General features: G+C 45.3%; 1 protein-coding gene across 1 annotated transcript in view; it reads left to right on the plus strand.

The window, feature by feature from the left end:
- Positions 1 to 12,714, plus strand: part of kcnd1 (potassium voltage-gated channel, Shal-related subfamily, member 1) — a gene marked incomplete at both ends in the record, with an annotated part of 28,271 nt that extends 15,557 nt beyond the window's left edge. Inside the window, 3 exons of the mRNA XM_080527520.1 lie at positions 5,108 to 5,203; positions 8,073 to 8,314; positions 12,513 to 12,714. Coding sequence (XP_080383646.1) covers positions 5,108 to 5,203; positions 8,073 to 8,314; positions 12,513 to 12,714 — 540 coding nt within the window. The remainder of the gene's footprint in view (positions 1 to 5,107; positions 5,204 to 8,072; positions 8,315 to 12,512) is intronic.
- Positions 12,715 to 21,862: the final 9,148 nt, after the last annotated feature.

Raw genomic sequence — 21,862 nt, forward strand, 5'->3', positions numbered from 1 at the left:
AGGAAGAGGAAGAGGAAGATGAGGAGGAGGGGGAGGAGGAAGGGGAGGAGGAGGAGGAGGAGGCAGCAGAGATGGAGAGAGATCTTTACTAATGCACCAGGTTCAGTCCTGAGTAAATCTTCATTGTGTTTCTCTTCAGCTGCTGAAAGCCACTATAATCCAATATTTACAATCCCAGAGTGGAGCGATCTATAAGCCATTACTAACATGACTGCAGCGCTATTTATAACCCCGCAGGGCCTTTCCCTTCCTTCTCTCTCTCTCTCTCTCTCTCTCTCTCTCGTTCCTTCCTCTCCTCCTCCTCTCCGGGTCTGTCCTAGCGCTGCAGGCGTTCCTCGTAGACGCTCGTCTAACCAGGTCCACAGGGCCAGTACCAGGTCCACTAGGCCAGTACCAGGTCCACAGGGCCAGTACCAGGTCCACAGGGCCAGTACCAGGTCCACAGAGCCAGTACCAGGGCTACCGGGCCGGTATCATAGCGACAGTTTCCCCCAGATCAGTTTGATTTTGATTGAGAGACATTACCACACCATTGACGTTTTAAACGTTTCAGGCCATGACGAAGCATAATAATGACAGAGCATAATCCTAACATCGTTCTTTTCAAAGATTTTGTCTCTTTTTTGGAATAACTATCCACCATTTCTGACAGGGTCTGGTAAAAAAGACATCAAGTAGGCCAATGCCATTTTTATGTTTTTTTTTTCCAGATTATGAAACGGTTAGGGTTTGTAAGCTTTCAAATGATGTGTCAGGGTTAGGGTGAGGGTTATCTGAATGTTGGCACCTCAAGTCAACTAACAGATCAAATCTCCCTCAAAGTGTTTTACACTTTTCACAGACAGGTAATACCTCTCCCCCAGGACAACCACTCCCCCATCACACTACCTGTCATTATCTACCTGTCATTATCTACATGTCATTATCTACCTGTCATCTGTCACTGGGGATGTCAGCTAACCCTCAGGAAATAAACTTGCAGGGCTGACATGTTTACATTGCTAAATAATAACAATCAAGGGTTCAAGATTCATGATTTGTTATTGCCATGCGTGCCAAAAGTTTATTAAATCCCATTACACAAGTACAAGATAGTAAAACTGTTATGTCTTCAGTTCCAGTCGACATTGCAGCAGCAAGAGAAAACAAAATACCAATATTCATACAAGGAAACAACAAGGCAAGATACAATCAAGCAATACCATAATAGAATAGTAAAACATTATAAATAATAATTTTGTGTCCTTGTGTCTGCATTTATCATTATAGTCCATAATGACTATCATGACCTCCTCCTCCTCCTCCTCCTCCTCTTCCTCCTCCTCCTCACCCTTCCTCCTCCTCCTCATCCTCCTCCACCTCTTCCTCCTCCTCCTCCTCTTCCTCCTCCTCCTCCTCACCCTTCCTCCTCCTCCTCTTCCTCCTCACCCTTCCTCCTCCTCCTCATCCTCTTCCTCCTCCTCCTCACCCTTCCTCCTCCTCCTCATCCTCCTCCACCTCCTCCTCTTCCTCCTCCTCCTCCTTCTCCTCCACCTCCTCCTCTTCCTCCTCCTCCTTCTCCTCCACCTCCTCCTTCTCCTCCTCCACCTCCTCCTTCTCCTCCTCCTCCACCTCCTCCTCCTCCCCCTCCTCCCCCTCCTCCACCTCCTCCTCCTCCACCTCCTCCTCCTCCACCTCCTCCTCCTCCTCCACCTCCTCCTCCTCCTCCTCCTCCACCTCCTCCTCCTCCTCCACCTCCTCCACCTCCTCCTCCTCCTCCACCTCCTCCTCCTCCCCCTCCTCCCCCTCCTCCACCTCCTCCTCCTCCACCTCCTCCTCCTCCTCCTCCTCCTCCACCTCCTCCTCCTCCTCCACCTCCTCCTCCTCCACCTCCTCATCCTCCTCCACCTCCACCTCCTCCTCCTCCACCACCTCCTCCTGGGGCTTACACAGGAAGACCATCTAGGGGGGATGAACATCAGCGGTGCGAAGCCGTTAGTTCTGCAGCACCATGTTTAGCGGCCACAGCCCCAGCAGCTCTCTGGGCAGCAGAGCTGAAATAAAACAGAAGCAGGACGGTACAATTTAAAATGATCGCCCGCTTTTACCAACACACTATTTTCACAGACTATTACTTCATGTTCATAAAATAGAAAGGCTGATACAATGTCAGTGATAATTCCCTGAAGGGCTGGGAACTCTTATGCAGGGAGCTTTCAGAAGTAGCCACCCAGATGCTTTGGTAGATGGACTGACTTACTTAGAGCCTTTATCCAAAGCGCTTTAAAACGACCTCTCATTCACCCATTCACACACACATTCACACACCAATGGCGGCAAGCTGCCATGCAAGGCGCCGGCCCGCTCACTGGGAGCAATTTGGGGTTCAGTGTCTTGCCCAAGGACACTTCAACATGTGGCCAGCCGGAGCTCGAACCCCCGATCTGACGATATGACCCCACCCATGGCTGTTCTAGTGTTCTGTGTCTACCTGCACCAGGGGGCTGTGTCTACCGCCACCAGGGGGCTGTGTCTACCTCCACCAGGAGGCTGTGTCTACCTCCACCAGGGGGCTGTGTCTACCTGCACCAGGGGGCTGTGTCTACCTGCACCAGGGTGATGATGTCATCATGTCTGTGGTTCCTGGGTGATGATGTCATCATGTCTGTGGTTCCTGAGGCAGCATAACAGCTGTTTCCCTGGTTCACTCCTAGACTGTCAGACCCTCTCTCTCTCTCGCTCTGTCTCTCGCTCTGTGTCTCTCTCTCTCTCTCTGTCTCTCTCTCTCTCTCTCTCTGTGTCTCTCTCTCTCTGTCTCTCTCTCTCTCTCTGTCTCTCTCTCTCTGTCTCTCTCTCTCTCTGTCTCTCTCTCTCTGTCTCTCTCTCTCTCCCCCTCTCTTTCTCTCACTCTCTCTCTCCCCTCTCTCTCTCTCTCTGTCTCTCTCTCTCTCTGTCTCTCTGTCTCTCTCTCTGTCTCTCTCTCTCTCTGTCTCTCTCTCTCTCTGTCTCTCTCTCTCTGTCTCTCTCTCTCTCCCCCCCTCTCTTTATCTCACTCTCTCTCTCCCCTCTCTCTTTCTCTCACTCTCTCTCTCTCTCCCCCTCTCTGTCTCTCTCTTTCTCTCACTCTCTCACTCTCCCCCTCTCTCTTTCTCTCACTTTCTCTCAGTCTCTCTCCCCTCTCTCTTTCTCCCCCCCTCTCTGTTTCTCTCTCCCCCCTGCAGGAGTAAGCACTCGCTATTCTGCTTGCTTGCATTGCGTTGCATTATAAGCACTTCTCTCTCTGCTTTCCCTCGCGTACATTCGAATGCGTGAAAATGTCTTTTTGTTTTTTTTCCGATGCCTCAGCCCTCTGTTTAATGTGGCCAGGGTAAGCATGCTTACCAGCCAATCAGTAGTTCGTTCATTCCGATAAGAGCTACTGATTGGCTCTTATCACTTTCAAGTTCACTTAACATTTCACCTTACTTTCTCTCGCCCGGCAGAATAGCTTATGCCAGCTAGCTCAAACGATCTAAATAATAATAATCAATAAGGATAACTTGCTTGATTTTGTGAATATGGACATTACTGTCAGCGACCTAAAGGGATTTCGTAGACTGGACTGGACTGGAAAAACACAACTACTGGCTAAAGGCCGCCCGAAGCCACCGCTCACCGATCTTCACACCCAGAAAGGGAGAGTCGCTAGGGGTTACAGCAAGCCTGGTATCGTATGAGCGGTTTATATCATTCGCGAGGCTGGTGGCGATCTGTGCTTATTTATATGGTTTGAGTACTGCTGTACTGCTGGTTATGGCTCCTTATTTAAGACTTCCTATGCTTTTACCTTTGAATGTAGGCCTGTGCCGTTGTGTTTGGAGAGAGAGCTGCTTAATCAATCGCTGAGATAGGCTTAATGTCGCTGTCTGTGCCAGTGGTTCTGGACCAAAAGTGTTTGAGAGAGATAGAGAGGGAGGGTTTGTGATGTGATGTCAAGTGCCTGTGTGACAAAAGTGTGAAAAGAAAGTGTGTTGTGAGTTTACTATGGAGGATGGAAACGGTGTGTGTCTGTGTTGTGCGTTTGCGATGTTGAAACTGGTTTTCAGCAGGTTGGCTACTTGAAAAGATCTTGGTTCAAAAAAGATTGAACAATGAGCACCCCTGATAGTCGAAACTGGCAACTGTTTTTTTTGTTTTTGGTAATCTGATCACAAAGTGACCCTACAGTTTATTAGCGGGTTCTAGGGCATTAAATTGCATTTCCTTGAAACTGCGTTCACTGATAGCGTGTATGTGTAATTATGTGTATTTCTATATCTTATGCTTACCCAATCTAAAAGCTCACGGCACGTGCCTGATATATGTTACGGTACATGTGGGAATACGGTACATGTGGGAAAACTAGGGTTATGGTTAGGTGCTAGGGTGACTTGGTACATGCTGGTATGTCTAACCCTAACCCTAACCCCAACCTTAACCCTAACCCTAACCCTACCCCTACCCCTAACCCTAACCCTAACCCTAACCCTAGCACCTAACCCTAACCCTAGTTTTCCCACATGTACCGTATTCCCACATGTACCGTAACATATATATATATATGGACTATCCTTGGACTATCCTTTTATGTATTTTTTTTATGCTGTATGTATAAGCACTTTGAATTGCCCCTGTTGTATGAAATGTGCTACACAGATAACGCTGCCTTGCAAAACGTTATTTATATGATGTTGTATTATGACCGCAACGCGCTTCACAAACAAAAGAAAACTATTAAAAGAAGACCTGTCTGTCTCTCAGGACCAGTAACAAACCTGTCTGTCTCTCCGGACCAGTAACAAACCTGTCTGTCTTTCTGGACCAGTAACAAACCTGTCTGTCTCTCAGGACCAGTAACAAACCTGTCTCTCTCTCAGGAGGACCAGTAACAAACCTGCCTGTCTCTCAGGACCAGTAACAAACCTGTCTCTCTCTCAGGACCAGTAACAAACCTGTCTCTCTCTCAGGACCAGTAACAAACATGTCTGTCTCTCAGGACCAGTAACAAACCTGTCTCTCTCTCAGGACCAGTAACAAACCTGTCTCTCTCTCAGGACCAGTAACAAAGCTGTCTGTCTCTCAGGACCACTAACCTGTCTGTCTCTCTCAGGACCATGACGGGGACAGCCAGGCTCTGTGTGTGAAGAACCGCTCGTCCTTCGAGCACCAACACCACCACCTGCTGCACTGCCTGGAGAAGACCACCGTGAGTCTGCTATACTATATACTATATACTACATACTATATACTATATACTATATACTATATACTACATACTATATACTATATACTATATACTACCACACTGTAAACCACCACCTGCTGCACTGCCTAGAGAAGACCACCATGAGTCTGCTATACTATATACTACATACTATATACTATACAGTATACTACCACACTACACCACCACCTGCTGCACTGCCTGGAGAAGACCACCGTGAGTCTGCTATACTATATACTACATACTATATACTATATACTATATACTATATACTACCACACTACACCACCACCTGCTGCACTGCCTGGAGAAGACCACCATGAGTCTGCTATACTATATACTACATACTATACACATACTATACACTACATACTATATACTATATACTATATGCTATATACTATATTCTATATACTAACCACAGTACTGAGACTGCATTAGTAAAGGTTGTAAACAATCTCAGACTTATCATAGATGCTGGTGGTGTATCAGTTCTTGTCTTGTTAGATTTGAGTGCTGCTTTTGATACAGTAGATCACACTATTCGAATACATCGTTTAGAAAACTGTGTCGGTCTCACAGGACTTGTATTAGAGTGGTTTAAATCTTATCTAGCTGGTAGGCATTTCTCTGTTGTCCTGGGAGACTGTTTATGATAATGTTGACATCACATGTGGGGTCCCTCAGGGGTCTATTCTGGGTCCCTTGCTCTTCTCCCTGTACATGATCCCATTAGGTGGAATCATCAGAAAACATGGTGTAAATTTTCATAGTTATGCTGATGATACTCAGCTGTAGATATCAGTATTGCCTGATAATTCACATGCACTCAGCTCGCTGGAGAATTGTCTCCGAGATATAAAACTTTGGATGTCCAAAGATTTTCTACAATTAAATCAGGACAAAGCTGAGATTCTTGTCATTGGACCAAAACCACAAAAAGACAAATTCAGAATCAGAATCAGAATCAGAATCAGAAGACTTTTATTGCCATGACATGTAAACATGTTAGGAATTTGGTTTGGTACCATGGAGCACGGTTTACAGCAGGACAGGTGCAAGACAGGACAAGACAGTGCAAACCAACATCAAAGTGCAAGAGTCATAATTAATATAAATATAAAGTGCAGAGATCAAGTGTTCAAGTGTTCATATCCAGACAGTCCAGTGGGGGTGGAGGGAGGAATACCATGGGAACCTTGCTTTCAAACTGCAAACATGAAGCTAAGAATCTAGGTGTGATTATAGATTCTGACTTAAGCTTTGAGCCTCAAATCTATCACTAGAAATGCTTTTTATCATCTACGGAATATTGCAAAAGTTAGAAATGTTCTCCGGCAAGCTGATGCAGAAGTGTTAATGCATGCTTTTGTTATTACACGTTTGGACTATTGTAACAGTCTCCTTTCTGACTTCCGAAGAAAGCTATTGGCCAGCTGCAATTAGTCCAAAATGCAGCAGCGAGAGTTTTAACCAAAACAAGCAGACGAGCTCATATAACTCCTATTTTCGAGACTCTACACTGGCTTCCTGTTAAGTTCAGAATAGATTTCAAGATCCTTCTGCTTGTTTATAAAGCTCTCACTGGCATAGCACCAGAATATTTGAAAGACCTTTTGCTAGCATATCAGCCCAATAGAGCTCTCAGGTCTTCTGACGCTGGTTTTCTTTGTGTACCACATGTACAAAAGAAGAGATTTGGTGAGGCTGCATTCTCATTTTATGCACCCAAATTGTGGAATGCACTGCCAGTTTACATTAGGGATGCAACCTCAGCAAATATGTTCAAGTCAAGACTAAAAACCCATCTTTTTAATATTGCCTTTAAATGACAAAATAATTAAATTAAGATTATAAAAACCCATCCTTTTAATATTGCATTTAAATGACAAAATAATTAAATCAAGACTATATAATGATTAAAGCACTTTGAGCTGCAACGTTTGCAGGAAAAGCGCTATACAAATAAAGTTATTATTATTATTATTATTATTATTATTATTATTATACTACCACACTATACCACACCATAGAGACTCAATGACAAAAAAAAATCTGATAAAAGAAAGTATAGGGGTCTAATTAATTTTTAGATTACTAAATCTGAATCTAAGTGTCTTTGTAGGACAATCTACTCTGTATACTGCAAGTATATCTAGATTTCGGGCTGAGAAGCGGCGAACAAGCAACGCCAGTGTCCTCTCTCCACCAGCATTTTTTAAAAGCTCAAATTTGAAGCTTAAAAAAGCAAAAAAATCACACTTAAACATCTTCTTCTCATGAACCGCAAGTCTGATTGACACGAAAATGGTTACCTAGTCTGCTTGTACTAGTTCCTGCAAAGTGTGTAAATGACAAGTTCATACTTCTAAAAATACACAGCTACATGTCAATTAATATGTCATATCATATAAATGCTGACATAATACAAATAGGGCTGTGTCAGTCATTGTTTGTCTGGTCAATCTCAAAGCGAGGGTGCTTAGATGTGTAGCAGATTTGAGGTTAACCCTTGTGCCTTTTAATTGTTATATTTATTCAATGGCTCCCCTCTCTCTCTCTCTCTCTGTCTCTCTCTCTCTCTCTCTTTCTCTCTCTCTCTCTCTCTCTCTCTCTCTCACTGTCTCTCTCTCTCTCTCTGTCTCACTCTCTCTCTCTATCTCTGTCTGTCTCTCTCTCCCTCTCTGTCTCTCTCTCTCTCACTCTCTCTCTCTCTATCTCTCTCTCTCTCTCTCTCTCTCTCTCTCTCTCTCTCACACACTTTCTCTTCAATTTCTGTCTCTCTCTCTCTCTCTCCCTCCCTCCTCCCCCCCCCCCCCCCCACCTTCACCCTCCCCCCCTCCCTCTCCAGAACCATGAGTTCACAGACGAGCTGACGTACAGCGAGGTGCGTATGACGGAGTCTCTGGGCTACAGGACCAGCCGCAGCACTTCCCTGTCCAGCCAGCAGGGGGCCAACGGCTCCGGCTGCTGCCCGCGCCGCTCCAAGAGGCGAGCCATCCGCCTGGCCAACTCCACCGTCTCCGTCAGCCGAGGCAGCATCCAGGAGCTCGACACACTGCACGTCCAGAAGCCCCCCGGTGGCCAGCAGAGGTACGACATCAAATGGTAATTATACACTGTTATTAACTGACACTGTTATTATCTGACACTGTTTATAACTTACACTGTTATTAACTGACACTGTTTATAACTGACACTGTTTATAACTTACACTGTTATTAACTGACACTGTTATTAACTGACACTGTTTATAACTGACACTGTTTATAACTGACACTGTTTATAACTTACACTGTTATTAACTGACACTATTATTAACTGACACTGTTTATAACTGACACTGTTTATAACTTATACTGGTTATAACTTATACTGTTTATAACTGACACTGTTTATAACTGACACTGTTTATTAATTGACACTGTTTATAACTGACACTGTTATTAACTGACACTGTTTATAACTGACACTGTTTATAACTGACACTGTTTATAACGCATACTGTTTATAACTGACACATTTTACAACTGACACTGTTATTAACTGACACTGTTTATAACTTATACTGTTTATAACTGACACTGTTTATAACTGACACTGTTAATAACTGACACTGTTTATAACTGACACTGTTTATAACTGACACTGTTTATAACTGACACCGTTATTAACTGACACTGTTTATAAATGACACTGTTTATAACTGACACTGTTTATAACTGACACTGTTATTAACTGACACTGTTTATAACTGACACTGTTATTAACTGACACTGTTTATAACTGACACTATTATTAACTTACACTGTCATTAACTTACACTGTTTATAACTTATAACATAAACACTATTAACTGTTTATAACTTACAGCTTGTACACTATTAACTGTTTATAACATAACATGTAATGTATATACTAATAACTGTTTATAACTCAACATGTATACGCTAATAACTGTTTATAACTTAACATGTATATACTAATAACTGTTTATAACTCAAAATGTATACGCTAATAACTGTTTATAACTTACAACTTGTACAGTATTAACTGTTTATAACTTATAACATCTACACTATTAACTGTTTATAACTTACAGCTTGTACACTATTAACTGTTTATAACATAACATATACACTATTAACTGTTTATAACTTGCAACTTGTACACTATTAACTGTTTATAACTTACAACTTGTACACTATTAACTGTTTATAACTTACAACTTGTACACTATTAACTGTTTATAACTTACAACTTGTACACTATTAACTGTTTATAACTTATAACATATACACTATTAACTGTTTATAACTTGCAACTTGTACAGTATTAACTGTTTATAACTTACAACTTGTACACTATTAACTTTTTATAACTTATAACATATACACTATTAACTGTTTATAACTTGCAACTTGTACATTATTAACTGTTTATAACGTACAGCTTGTACACTATTAACAGTTTATAACTTACAGCTTGTACACTATTAACTGTTTATAACTTACAGCTTGTACACTATTAACTGTTTATAACTTACAGCTTGTACACTATTAACAGTTTAGGGTTAGGGTTAGTACACTACCTGTCATTATCTGTCAGTGGAGTTGTCAGCTAACCCTCAAGAAACTAACTTGCAGGGCTGACATGTTTACATTTCTAAATAATAATAATAATAATAATAATAATAATAAGAAGAAGAATTAATCAAGATTCATGAGTTGTTATTGCCATGTGTGCCAAAGGTTTATAACATTCCATTACACAAGTACAAGAGAGTAAAATTCTTATGGCTTCAGTTCCAGTCAACATTGCAGCAGCAAGAGAAAACAAAATACCAATATTCATACAAGAAAACAATAAAGCAAGATACAATTGAGCAATACAATAATAGAATAGTAAAAATGAATAATGTTGTGTCTGTGTGTATGCATTTATCATTATAGTCCATAATGCATCTGGTGGGACTTTGCTGGAGGGCATGTGATGTTTTGTGTCTCATCAGAACAGAATTCTCTGATCTTCTCCGAAAGATGATTCTCTCTCTCTCTCTCTCTCTCTCTCTCTCTCTCTCTCTCTCTCTCTCTCTGTCTCTCTCTCTCTGTGTGTTTCTCTCTGTCTCCCTCTCTCTGTTTCTCTCTCTCTGTCTCTCTCTCTCTGTGTCTCCCTCTCTTTGTTTCTCTCTGTCTCTCTCTCTCTCTCTGTCTCTCTCTCTCTGTGTGTTTCTCTCTGTCTCTCTCTCTGTCTCCCTCTCTCTGTTTCTCTCTCTCTGTCTCTCTCTCTGTGTCTCCCTCTCTTTGTTTCTCTCTGTCTCTCTCTCTCTCCTCTCTCTCTCCCTCCTCCCCCCTGCCAGGCTAGGCATCAACGCTGTAATAAAATAGAAGACAGACAGACAGACACAGGGCTGCCAAGTTTCACCAAAAGTTTGGAGTGAGATTTTTTGGCGGTGGAGCAACCCAAAACTGTGCACGTTTTGGCAGCGGCGGCCCCTCTCTCCCACCCAATTATTTGTGCTAGTTTCCTGCAATTTTACATGTTGTTCATAATAAACCAGCACAAGAAATGAAAATAATTAACATTTAATAAAACAAGAAAAGAATTCTGACAATATATAATATTTATGAAATCTTAATAAACAAATACAGTAGCCTACAGACTCTAAAAGAAAAATGGGCCCAATCAACAGGACTCAGCCCCTTGGTCAGCAGCAGAAAGACCCTTGGTCATCATCTTATATACAGTGCATTGCTCATAGATGGCTATCATGTTATACAGTACATACCAGGGTTTTTCCTGGGTCAGAATGAGGGCTTTGGTGGTTGATCTTGTGCAAGCGCAGCGCGCCCACATTTTTTTTGAGGGACCCCCAATTGTTGTATTTGTATTGTAAATTGTAATTATTATTAATTATTATTATTATTAATGTACCTGGTTATGTTACAGTAGAGAAACAAAAAACAGTTACCAAAAAAAACTGAGTATTTACTAGCTAAGATTGACAAAAGATTGGCGTGGTGCAACCGAAATTAGTAAACAACTAGATTGAAACTTGCTAGTAACAACTAGGGGTTTAGTAACTACTAAATGCCTGCATTTATAATGACTTACGCCAAATTGGTGCAACCCAGTCCAGTAGGCTACCAGATACGATGTTGTAATGTATGCACATAATTTGCTACCACGGTTGCCAGACGGAATTGACAATGTCCAGCCCAACCAGTCTAAAAGCTGCCGTGGCATCTTTCTGCACGCGCGTTAACTTGAGTCTGCAATCGAAGCGGCAGGCGAGCGCTGATGGAAGAACCTGTGTTCACGCGAGCTGCAAGAACGTAGCAAGCAGTGGTTGCCAGGTCCAGTGTGACCAAAAGTAGCCCAATCTGGCAACCCTGCTTGCTACGTTCTTGCAGCTCGCGTGAATACAGGTTCTTCCATCGGCGCTCACCTGCCGCTTCGATTGCAGACTCAAGTTAACGCGCGTGCAGAAAGATGCCACTAAACTCATGTCCGGTAGCTTTTTTTCAAGGAATTTCAAAAATAGAAGTCCCGTAAAACAATTGTTATTTCTCGCCGTGAGAAATAGAGATGAGGCGTGAGAGCGTGAGAACTGGTTGAAATGCGTGAGTCTCACGGCGATTGCATGAGACTTGGCAGCTATGCAGACAGTACATTTAAAATGATCACCCACTTTTACCAGCACACGATTTTCACGAAATACTATGTTCATAAAATAGAATTGCTGATACAATGACAATGAATGCTGGTAACTCTTAATATATGGTAGCTTTCAGAAGTAGCCACCCAGATGCTGTTGCCAGTCGTAGCTTTCAACCAGCACTGTGCCGTCCTCCAGCCCTACAACCTGGCGGATGTTGACTTGCTGTTCCTGCTTTTTCAGCTTGGCTGATTTCACCTCATCCGGCAGATTGGCACGAACACACTGGTTTCAGCTTGCTAACAGAAAAAGACGCTATCTACCTTACTTACAACACACCTGTTTGGCTAGCCTAGTAAACAACACACCTGTTTGGCTAGCCTAGTAAACGACACATCTGTTTGGCTAGCCTAGTAAACAACACAAACTAACCCTGACTCTTATCCTGACCCTAACCCTAGCCCTAACCTTGACCCAGACCCTGACCCTAGCCCTGACCTTTTACTGTCATCACTCATAACTTTGACAATCTTTGTAGATACTGACAGATATGTGCATTGTCTTTCTTTCTTTCTGTGTGTGTGTGCCTGTGTGTGTGTGTGTGTGTGTGTGTGTGTGTGTGTGTGTGTGTAGCCGGTCAAATCTCAACGCCAGGACTGAGGACCTGAAGCTGAACTGTGACACCGACTACACAGCTGCCATCATCAGCATCCCAACGCCCCCCGCCAACACGCCAGACGAGAGCCTGCCCCCCTCCCCCACCATCCCCGGCATCCTGCGCAACTCTCGCTCCAGCACCTACACCCACGAAACTGTCAAGATCTCCTCTTTATAACCCCCTCCACCCCACGCCCAGCCCACCCCAGCCCAGCCCAAGTCCAGCCCCAGCCCAGCCCAGCCCAGCCCAGTCCAGCCCCAGTCCAGCCCCAGCCCAGCCCCAGTACAGCCCCAACCCAGCCCAGCCCCAGTCCAGCCCCAGCCCAGCCCAGCCCAGTTCAGCTCAGCCCAGCCCAGCCAAGCCCAGCCCCTGTCCAGCCCCAGCCCAGCCCAGCCCAGCCCAGCCTAGCCCAGCCCAGCCCAGCCCAGCCCAGCCCTAGCCCACCCTAGTCCAGCCCCAGCCTTCCTCCCTGAAGCACAGGAGCTTCACCCATATTGCACAACAGAGGAAGCGGCCATCAGATCAGAGAAGAACTCTCTCCAAGGAGGACTCTGATTCCTTCCTCCCTTCCTTCCCTCCTTCCTTCCCTCCTTCCTTTCCTCCTTCCTTCCTACCTTTCCTCCTTCCTTCCTTCCACAGTCTTTCCAAGTGCTTCACTCTCCAACCCCGACGTAACGTTACTGAGTAGTCAACATAGGGAAGGGAACGTACAGGAGATGTAAGATGTCTGACGTGAACAACAACAACAACAACAACCCACAGAATGTCCAGGAGGAGAGTGTGACTCTGAGGGCGACCATGGCAGTTGGCCCAGGGGATTATGGGGGATTTCACAGAGACACTCAGGAACAGGACATCACCTGCCTCTGAGACCCACACAGGGGACACCGAGAGACACAGGGGGACACGGAGAGACACAGAGAGACACGGAGAGACACAGAGAGACACGGAGGGGACACAGAGGGACACAGAGAGACACAGAGGGGATAGAGGGACACAGAGAGACACAGAGGGGACACAGAGACACAGAGGGACACAGAGAGACACAGAGAGACACAGATGGGACACAGAGGGGACATAGAGGGACACAGAGAGACACAGAGAGACACAGAGGGGACACAGAGAGACACAGAGGGGACACAGAGAGACACGGAGAGACACAGAGAGACATGGAGAGACACAGAGAGACACAGAGAGACACAGAGAGACACAGAGGGGACACAGAGAGACACAGAGTGACACAGACAGACACAGAGGGACACAGAGACACAGAGAGACAAAGAGAGACACAGAGAGACACAGACTGACACAGAGAGACACAGAGAGACACAGAGACAGAGAGGGGACAGAAAAGGGACAGAGGAACCCAGAAGGACACAGAGGGGTGGAGGGTCCTGTACAATGGGGCTGTAAGGTTGAGAGAGAGAGAGAGAGAGAGAGAGAGAGAGAGAGAGAGAGAGAGAGAGAGAGAGTCTCAACATCGATATTCACACAGTGGGCAATCAAAGGCCTTTTACTTTTCAAGATATGCAACGTTAGAACAAGCAGGAACAAACTAAATATCCATAAATGTGTGTGTAAACATTTGCAGGGAGAGATTATAAAGATTATGAATAATTGCGAAAAACTTATATTGATATGTAAATTACTACATCTTTACAGACGGAAAAATTATGAATACTGTATTCTACTGCAATAGATTTCTTCACACGAATCATTGACAATAAAAAGGAGCAGTATAGAGTTTAGACGGTGGTAGCTCATCATGTAACATATTTTGTATCATACCTTCACCTTGCATCTTCAAACTTTACCAAAAAAAAAATAAAGTCAGAGTACTGGCTAGCTATTATACGGAGCCCCCTTGGGGTCACATGGTAGAAAAAAATATTTGATGTGTGAATCTGTTCCCTCGGTTTAGTAATTTGTTAGGGTTAGGGTTAGAATCCTTGCGATCTTTCTGTCTCGTAGGGCCTAACCCTAACCCTAACGAATTACTAAACCGAGGGAACGAATTACTAAACCGAGGGAACAAATTACTAAACCGAGGGAACAGATTCACACATCAAATATTTTTTTCTACCATGTGACCCCATGGGGGCTGCGTACTATTACATACAGTGCATGCTTGTGTACAGGACAGAGGAGGTAGTAGTCTGATTATGAGACGTGACGACAGCAGGACGATATCAGAGCGGCTCATCTGTTCTTTTGCATGGAACCTTTTATTGTTTCTCTCAGAATTGTTTTGTTTTATGATTTTTAGTTTTTCTTCCTGATATCAGTGACAACAACATCTTAAAAAAAAAAAGTTATAATGATGACAAAGTTCTGCACCAGAAATGTACATTAGGTTATAAAAAAATAATAAAAATAAAAATAAAAATGATGGAAGTAAATCAAGTCATTCCTGCATGTTCCTCTTCTGAGCACGATGTGGGTGAGTACTGAGGGTGTGTGTCAGGTTAGTAATTATGTGTGTGTGTGTGTGTGTGTGTGTGTGTGTGTGTGTGTGTGTGTGTGTGTGTGTGTGCGTGCGTGGTGTGTTAACACTCGAAGAGCCGTGAGGGGACCCCTGTGAGTAAAAAAAGAAATTATATCTTTGCACTAGATCAAATTTCAGGACCCTCCTTTCATGACTTTTCCTAGATATGTGCGTATAGTATCCTTACATTTTCTAAATCACATCAGGATAAGATAGTATGAAGCTGTTTTGCAGTTTTTCTGTGTAGGAGGGCAGGCTAAAAAAAGAAGCGCCCTCTAGTGATCTCTGTGTGTAAATAGCAGATTTACATTCTAAAAAGGGGGTCTATTTAGCACCGGTATTTCTGCACCATGTCTACACCAGCCAACAGTCAAAGCATGAGATGCCTCACCTCCACCTGACGTGACATCACAATGACCTCCCCTGGTGTTCTACCTCCCCCAGCCTCCCCTGGTGTTCTACCTCCCCCAGCCTCCGCTGGTGTTCTACCTCCACCAGCCTCCCCTGGTGTTCTACCTCCCCCAGCCTCCCCTGGTGTTCTACCTCCTTGGTGAGGCTGCTGTATGACAAGTCACCAGCAGAGGGCGCTGTGTGTCAGGAAATATCTCCTGTAACTTTCAGTAGCACACAAGTGTGTGTGTGTGTGTGTGTGTGTGTGTGTGTGTGTGTGTGTGTGTGTGTGTGAGCTATAACAGCCTGTGTGTGAGTGTGTGTGTGTGTGTGTGTGTGTGTGTGTGTGTGTGTGTGTGTGTGTACTGATACTGTGCCCCTCAAACCACAATGATAATTATTATACACATTAATACACATGAATATTATCATACACATGAATACATATTATTATTATTATTATTATTATTATTATACACATGAATACACATTAATATACATTATTACATATTATTATTATACACATGAATACACATTAATATACATTATTATCAATCAATCAAACTTTATTTATATAGAACAAGGCATACATTGAATGCAACTCCAACGGACCTGCGGCCTTGCGATCATTAGACACCAGCCTCTACCTCCTGAGACACAGCCTCTACCTCCACCAGCCTCTACCTCCTGAGACACAGCTTCTACCTCCTGAGACACAGCCTCTACCTCCACCAGCCTCTACCTCCTGAGACACAGCCTCTACCTCCTGAGACACAGCCTCTACCTCCTGAGACACAGCCTCTACCTCCTGAGACACAGCCTCTACCTCCTGAGAAATAGCCTCTACCTCCTGAGACACAGCCTCTACCTCCACCAGCCTCCACCTCCTGAGACACAGCCTCTACCTCCACCAGCCTCTACCTTCTGAGACACAGTCGCCCCACATTAATACACATTATTAAGTAAAAGTAAAGTGAGTAAAATGTATTTATACAGCACCTTTCCCAGACCAAGGGTCACAAGGTGCTTTACATAACAAGGAAGAAAACACAAATAAAACATAATACAAGAGCGAAAGCCACAGCAGGCTTTCGCAGCAGCATCCACTATACTATACTATACAAATAAACACTGTGCTGTACTCTATGCTATGCTATACCTATTCTAACATTTCCTATCTCTGAACCTTATGTACCCGAGGGTTGTCATATTGCACATAGTGTTATTGCACATTCATTTAAAGTGTCGCAGTTTGCAGGTTTGAAATGTTCACAGTTGTGTTTCAGTATTGCACTTGATTACAATCTAGTAGCTGCCATCAAATTGTCTAGATTGTCCAGGGCCTAGAACCTGGGTCTTTGCTGTGTTCAGGGCCTGAATGGCCCTGGGGTAGAAGCTGAGCTTCAGTCTATTTGTCCTTGCGAACATGGTCCTGATCCGCCTGTCCGAGGGCAGCCGAACAAAGTGTTCGTTCCCAGGGTGGGATGGGTCTCTGGAGATCTTGGAGGCCTTCCTGAGGCAGCGTGTGTTGTACAGCTCTTCCAGAGAGGGGAGAGGGGCGCCGGTGGTCTTCTGGGCTGATCTCACGACTCTCTGTAGCGCTTTCCTCTCTGCGGCTGTGCAGCTAGAGAACCACACGCAGATGCAGTAGGTGAGGATGCTCTCCACTGCGCAGCAGTAGAAGGTCACAAGCAGCTCCTGTCTGATGTGGTATTTCCTGAGGACTCTCAGGAAGTAGAGCCGCTGTTGTGCCTTCTTGATGATGGCTGCTGTGTTGGTCTTCCAGGACAGGTCATCCTGTATGTGCACCCCCAGGAATCGGAGGGTTGAGACTCTCTCCACGCTCCCTCCATCGACGAGCAGGGGCTGGACCTCAGATTTTTTCCTCCTGAAGTCCACGATGATTTCCTGGGTCTTTGACTGGTTCAGCAGCAGGTTGTTAACCTTGCACAGCTTGCCCAGCTGCTCCACCTCATTCCTGTACGCTGCCTCGTCCCCCCCGAGATGCAGCCCACCACGGTGGTGTCGTCTGCAAACTTTACGATGGAGTTGCTGGGGTGGACAGGGGTGAAGTCGTAGGTGTAGAGGTTGTAGAGGATGGGGCTTAGCACGCAGCCCTGGGGGGACCCAGTGCTGAGTCTGAGGGCTGTAGAGGTGTGGGAGCCCACCCGCACCCTCTAGGGGCGGTCAGACAAGTCCTTGATCCATGCACAGATAGAGTGTGATAGTCCCAGGTCTAGTAGTTTGGTCACTAGCCTGTCTGGAAGGATGGTGTTGAAGGCAGAGCTGAAGTCCACAAAGAGCAGTCTCGCGTAGCTGTTCCCCCTCTCCAGGTGGGATAGAGTGGAGTGGAGAGTCGTCGCGATGGCGTCCTCTGTGGACCTGTGGGCTCTGTAGGCGAACTGGTATGGATCCAGGTTGGGCGGGAGGCGTGTGACTATGTGGGCCCGGACTAGTTTCTCGAAGCACTTCATGATGATTGGTGTGAGTGCCACCGGAAGGTAATCGTTTAGGCAGCTCACCGTGCTTTTCTTCGGGACTGGGATGATAGTTGAGGTTTTCAGGCAGGGTGGGATGGTGGCCTGGGACAGGGACTGGTTGAAGATGTTGGTGAAAACCCCGGCCAGCTGGTCGGCGCAGTCCCTCAGCACCCGTCCCAGGACGCCATCCGGCCCTGAGGCTTTTCTGGGGTCCACCGCCTTCAGCACGCGTCTCACTTCATGCTCTGTGAGGGTGAGGCTGCTGAGAGCTGGAGAGAGTGGTGTTTGTGTTGTGGTTACCTCTGTTCGCCCCTCGTCGAACCGGGCGTAGAAGGAGTTCAGCTTTTCAGCCAGCAGGGGGTCGTCCTCCGCGGCTGTGAGCCTGTTGGCTCTGAAGTTTGTCATGTGCTGAACCCCCTGCCACACCCGCCTGGAGTCGTTGCTCAGGAAGCATTCCTCAATCTTCTCTCTGTGGTCTGCCTTGGCCTCCCGGATGCCACGCTTTAGGTTAGCCCTGGTGGTGCTGTACAGCAGTGTGTCCTTCCGGTCCATACAATTATGTCCATAACTGTTACAAGATCATATGTTTTAGCAAGTACATGACCTTGTTCCAGAACTCTCTGCCCTGGTCAGTCAGGATGACCTCCGGCGCACCATGGGTGTGGAAGATATCTATCAGGTCCTGGGATGTTGCCACTGCCGTCTTGTCCTAGCAGTGTATACACACAGGATATGGTACTATTATATTAATACTTATAATCAGGGGTGCACATAACTGGTGCGCCAGTGCGCATGCGTCGCCAAAATGCATCCTGCGCGGCAGATCAGCGGCATGAACGCGCTCTGGCGCACCAACAGCTGGAACCGCTGGGAGAGGAATTTACTTCCTCAAAATCCAACTGCTGACTGTTGACTGCTGCATCACTAAGTAACTATTTGCCGTCCCCGACGAGTAATCCATCGCAACAGTCGACCGACGACGACCGACGACGACCACGGCGACTCCCCTCACGAAAACATTCGGAAAGTATCGTAAATCGTACTTTCATTCCGCGTATCGCGTATCGCACGGTTATCACGCCGCCACGTGAAAATTCAGTCCCGAACGACTCGTCGCTAAAAGGAAAAACAACACCAAGGGACTTCACGTTTCTTTTCTCTGAAGCTTTTGTTGTGTATTTATCTTATTGGTTATGAATCAAAGAACAGTTATTGAGTTTAAGACGATTTAATCAGAGTTACAAACAGATTTATACATACATGTGTTGATCCGGGCTGGGCTGGTGAAAAAAGAGGAAGCTCTCTCCCTTCCTGGCTGTTTTGTCCCAGTCCCCTAGATCCCTGCCCTCTTATGCAAATATCTACCAGTGCCTTGTAGCTGGACAAGGGAAGAGCCATCTGTTAATGATTAGTGTGTGTGTGTGTGTGTGTGTGTGTGTGTGTGCTCGACCATGTGGTCTGTCGTAACCTGACCCCCTCAGAGAGCTTGCCTGTAGGCCCAAAGGCTCCGCTTTGGAACAAGGCGTCTGCCAAATGCCATAAATGTAAATGTAACTGTTACAAAGCCTTATCATACAAATCCAAGGTATGTGTGTGTGTTTAAATAGAAAATATACGACACATCCCCCCTCGGACCACCCAGAGGGTGTTCCGAAACTAAACGACCACAAAACAAAAACAAAAACACAAAACCCCACAAAACATCCAAAAAAAAAAAAAAATTAAAAATTAAAAAATAAACAACAACAGACAGAAAAACTACACCAACACACAACACAAGAAACATAATAACACAGACCAACCCAGCACCAGTACCAGCAACCAAAGATATCATATAAATCAAATACAAAACAATCAACAATAAAAAAGAATCCTAAAAATAACAATACAAATTAATCTAACCACAGTACATCATGCACAAATCAATACAGAAACTTCCAACGACCGATGTTTTCTCTGTCCTTGAAGCGTCAGGGTCAGAGGTTACTAGCACGTGAACCCAGTTGGAGAACAGCCTTTACCGCTGTCTCAGATTGATAACACTTTCATAGTCAGGAGCTTCCATTTTCGTTGCGCTAGGAACAGAACCTCTCTCCTAGCTTTGTATAACCACCACATCACTTCTCAACTGACCTCAATCACACGATATAGAAACAAACAAACAATACACAAATAATGACATTCAGTTATCATAACACATAATTCCCCAACAGTAAGCACAGGACAAAGGGAATGCATTAATGCATAGATCTTCACCTCAGGTGAGGACTAGTCTTCTGAAAAGTTCATTAACGTGGACTGAGTGACTGATTTTCCAAAAACAGTCAATGAGGCCCTGCCTCCTAAGAAAGTCAAAAATCATGTCTGCTATAATAGGTGCTCCTATCTTAGCAAAATAAGTTTCCCATGCCCCTAAGACCGTTTCCAGCCATGCTATCATCTGCTGTCCATTCCCGTCGTTCCCTTTGATCTGCTGCTTCACTACCCTATTCATAGTCTTTAATCTTTTCCTAACTGGTCGTCGTCCGTCAGTGTCATTGAGGTTCAGGCAGCCGCCTGGTCCCCTCCCACGCTGATCAAGGTCTGGGGAGTCGCCCTCAGCATCATCTGAAGCATGATGCAGGCACTCGCCAGCATCCCCAGTAGCACAGGTGTCCAGGCTTTGGACACCCCCAGGCTGGACCTCCAGACTGTCAACACTCTCTGCTTCGTTGGTTTCTGGTTTATTGGCATCCGGACAGCTTTCCACTGTCCCCTCGGCTTCAGGCATTGCCGGTAATATCACTGGCTGTAACGCTGGCATTGCCACTGGCTCAGGCAACACCACAGCATCTCGTCGTAGCTCCTCCTTCTCAGGTCCTCTGGGGACCTCGGCACCTGTTGGCACAACATCCTGCCTACTCTGTACATCCACCCCCCTGTCCACCACCCGTGGCCCTATTGGGGTAGGGATATGCCCAGACACCACTGGTGTACCCACTCTGATGTTGTTTCTCCAACAGACCCCACATTGACCTAAAGCATGGTCAATCTGTTCCATCAAATATGGACTCCAAAACCCATATTCCTTGGTGATCTTGCGTCTTACCTCCCCCCTAGCCACATGTGCTAATCCATGAGCTTCCCGTATTAACATGCCTATTAAATCTGAGGGTGCTACAACCAACCCCTCATGATTCCTCCATAGACCTGTGTCATCCTGACTTGCCCCCCTTGCTAGCCAAACGTTCTTGTCTAACGTAGTTACTCTACTCTGTAACATCAATAAATCCTCAAGTGTGACCATGCCCTGTAATTGCTTTTCATGTGTGACCAGAAGACCTTTACCTGCCTTGTCTGCTCCTGTAATGGCTTTGGCTGCATCCTCTGCAGCCCTGTTACCTTGTGTGACATGTGATGAGTCAGACCTGTGTGTGGCACACTTCACTATGGCTAATTCCTTTGGCTTCATCATGGCTTGTAACAGCTTCATGATCTGTGTGTGATGCTGTATAGGCGTACCATCAGTTCTCTTAAAACCCCGCCCCCTCCATACAGCTCCATTAAAATGACAAACATTATGTGCATAGGCAGAGTCGGTGTACACTGTCACTCTCCGTCCGGTTCCCAAGTTGCATGCTTCTGTGAGGGCAATCAACTCAGCCAACTGAGCCGAGCAAGGCTGAGGAACTGCCTCAGCCTGTTCTACAATAAACTTTGAATTCTGTGCTTTAACTAAGGAATACCCAGCGCACAAAGTTTCTCCTACCCCGTAACAAGACCCATCAACCCAATATTCTATATCAGCTCCCTTTAAAGGCAAAGCTTGTAGGTCTGTTCTATGCTTAATCACTCTGGCTGTCGATGGAATCTGAACACCGGATGGCACCGTCACCTGACAGCCGTCAGGTGTGCATTTTACTGTACAGTTCAATTGGCATAGAGCATCTCTCCCTAGCAGCCCTGTTGGCGTATGTTCTGACACAAGTAT

Source organism: Nansenia antarctica (assembly GCF_963989245.1).
Source record: "Nansenia antarctica genome assembly, chromosome: 3".
In the NCBI taxonomy this organism is placed as follows: Eukaryota; Metazoa; Chordata; class Actinopteri; order Argentiniformes; family Microstomatidae; genus Nansenia; species Nansenia antarctica.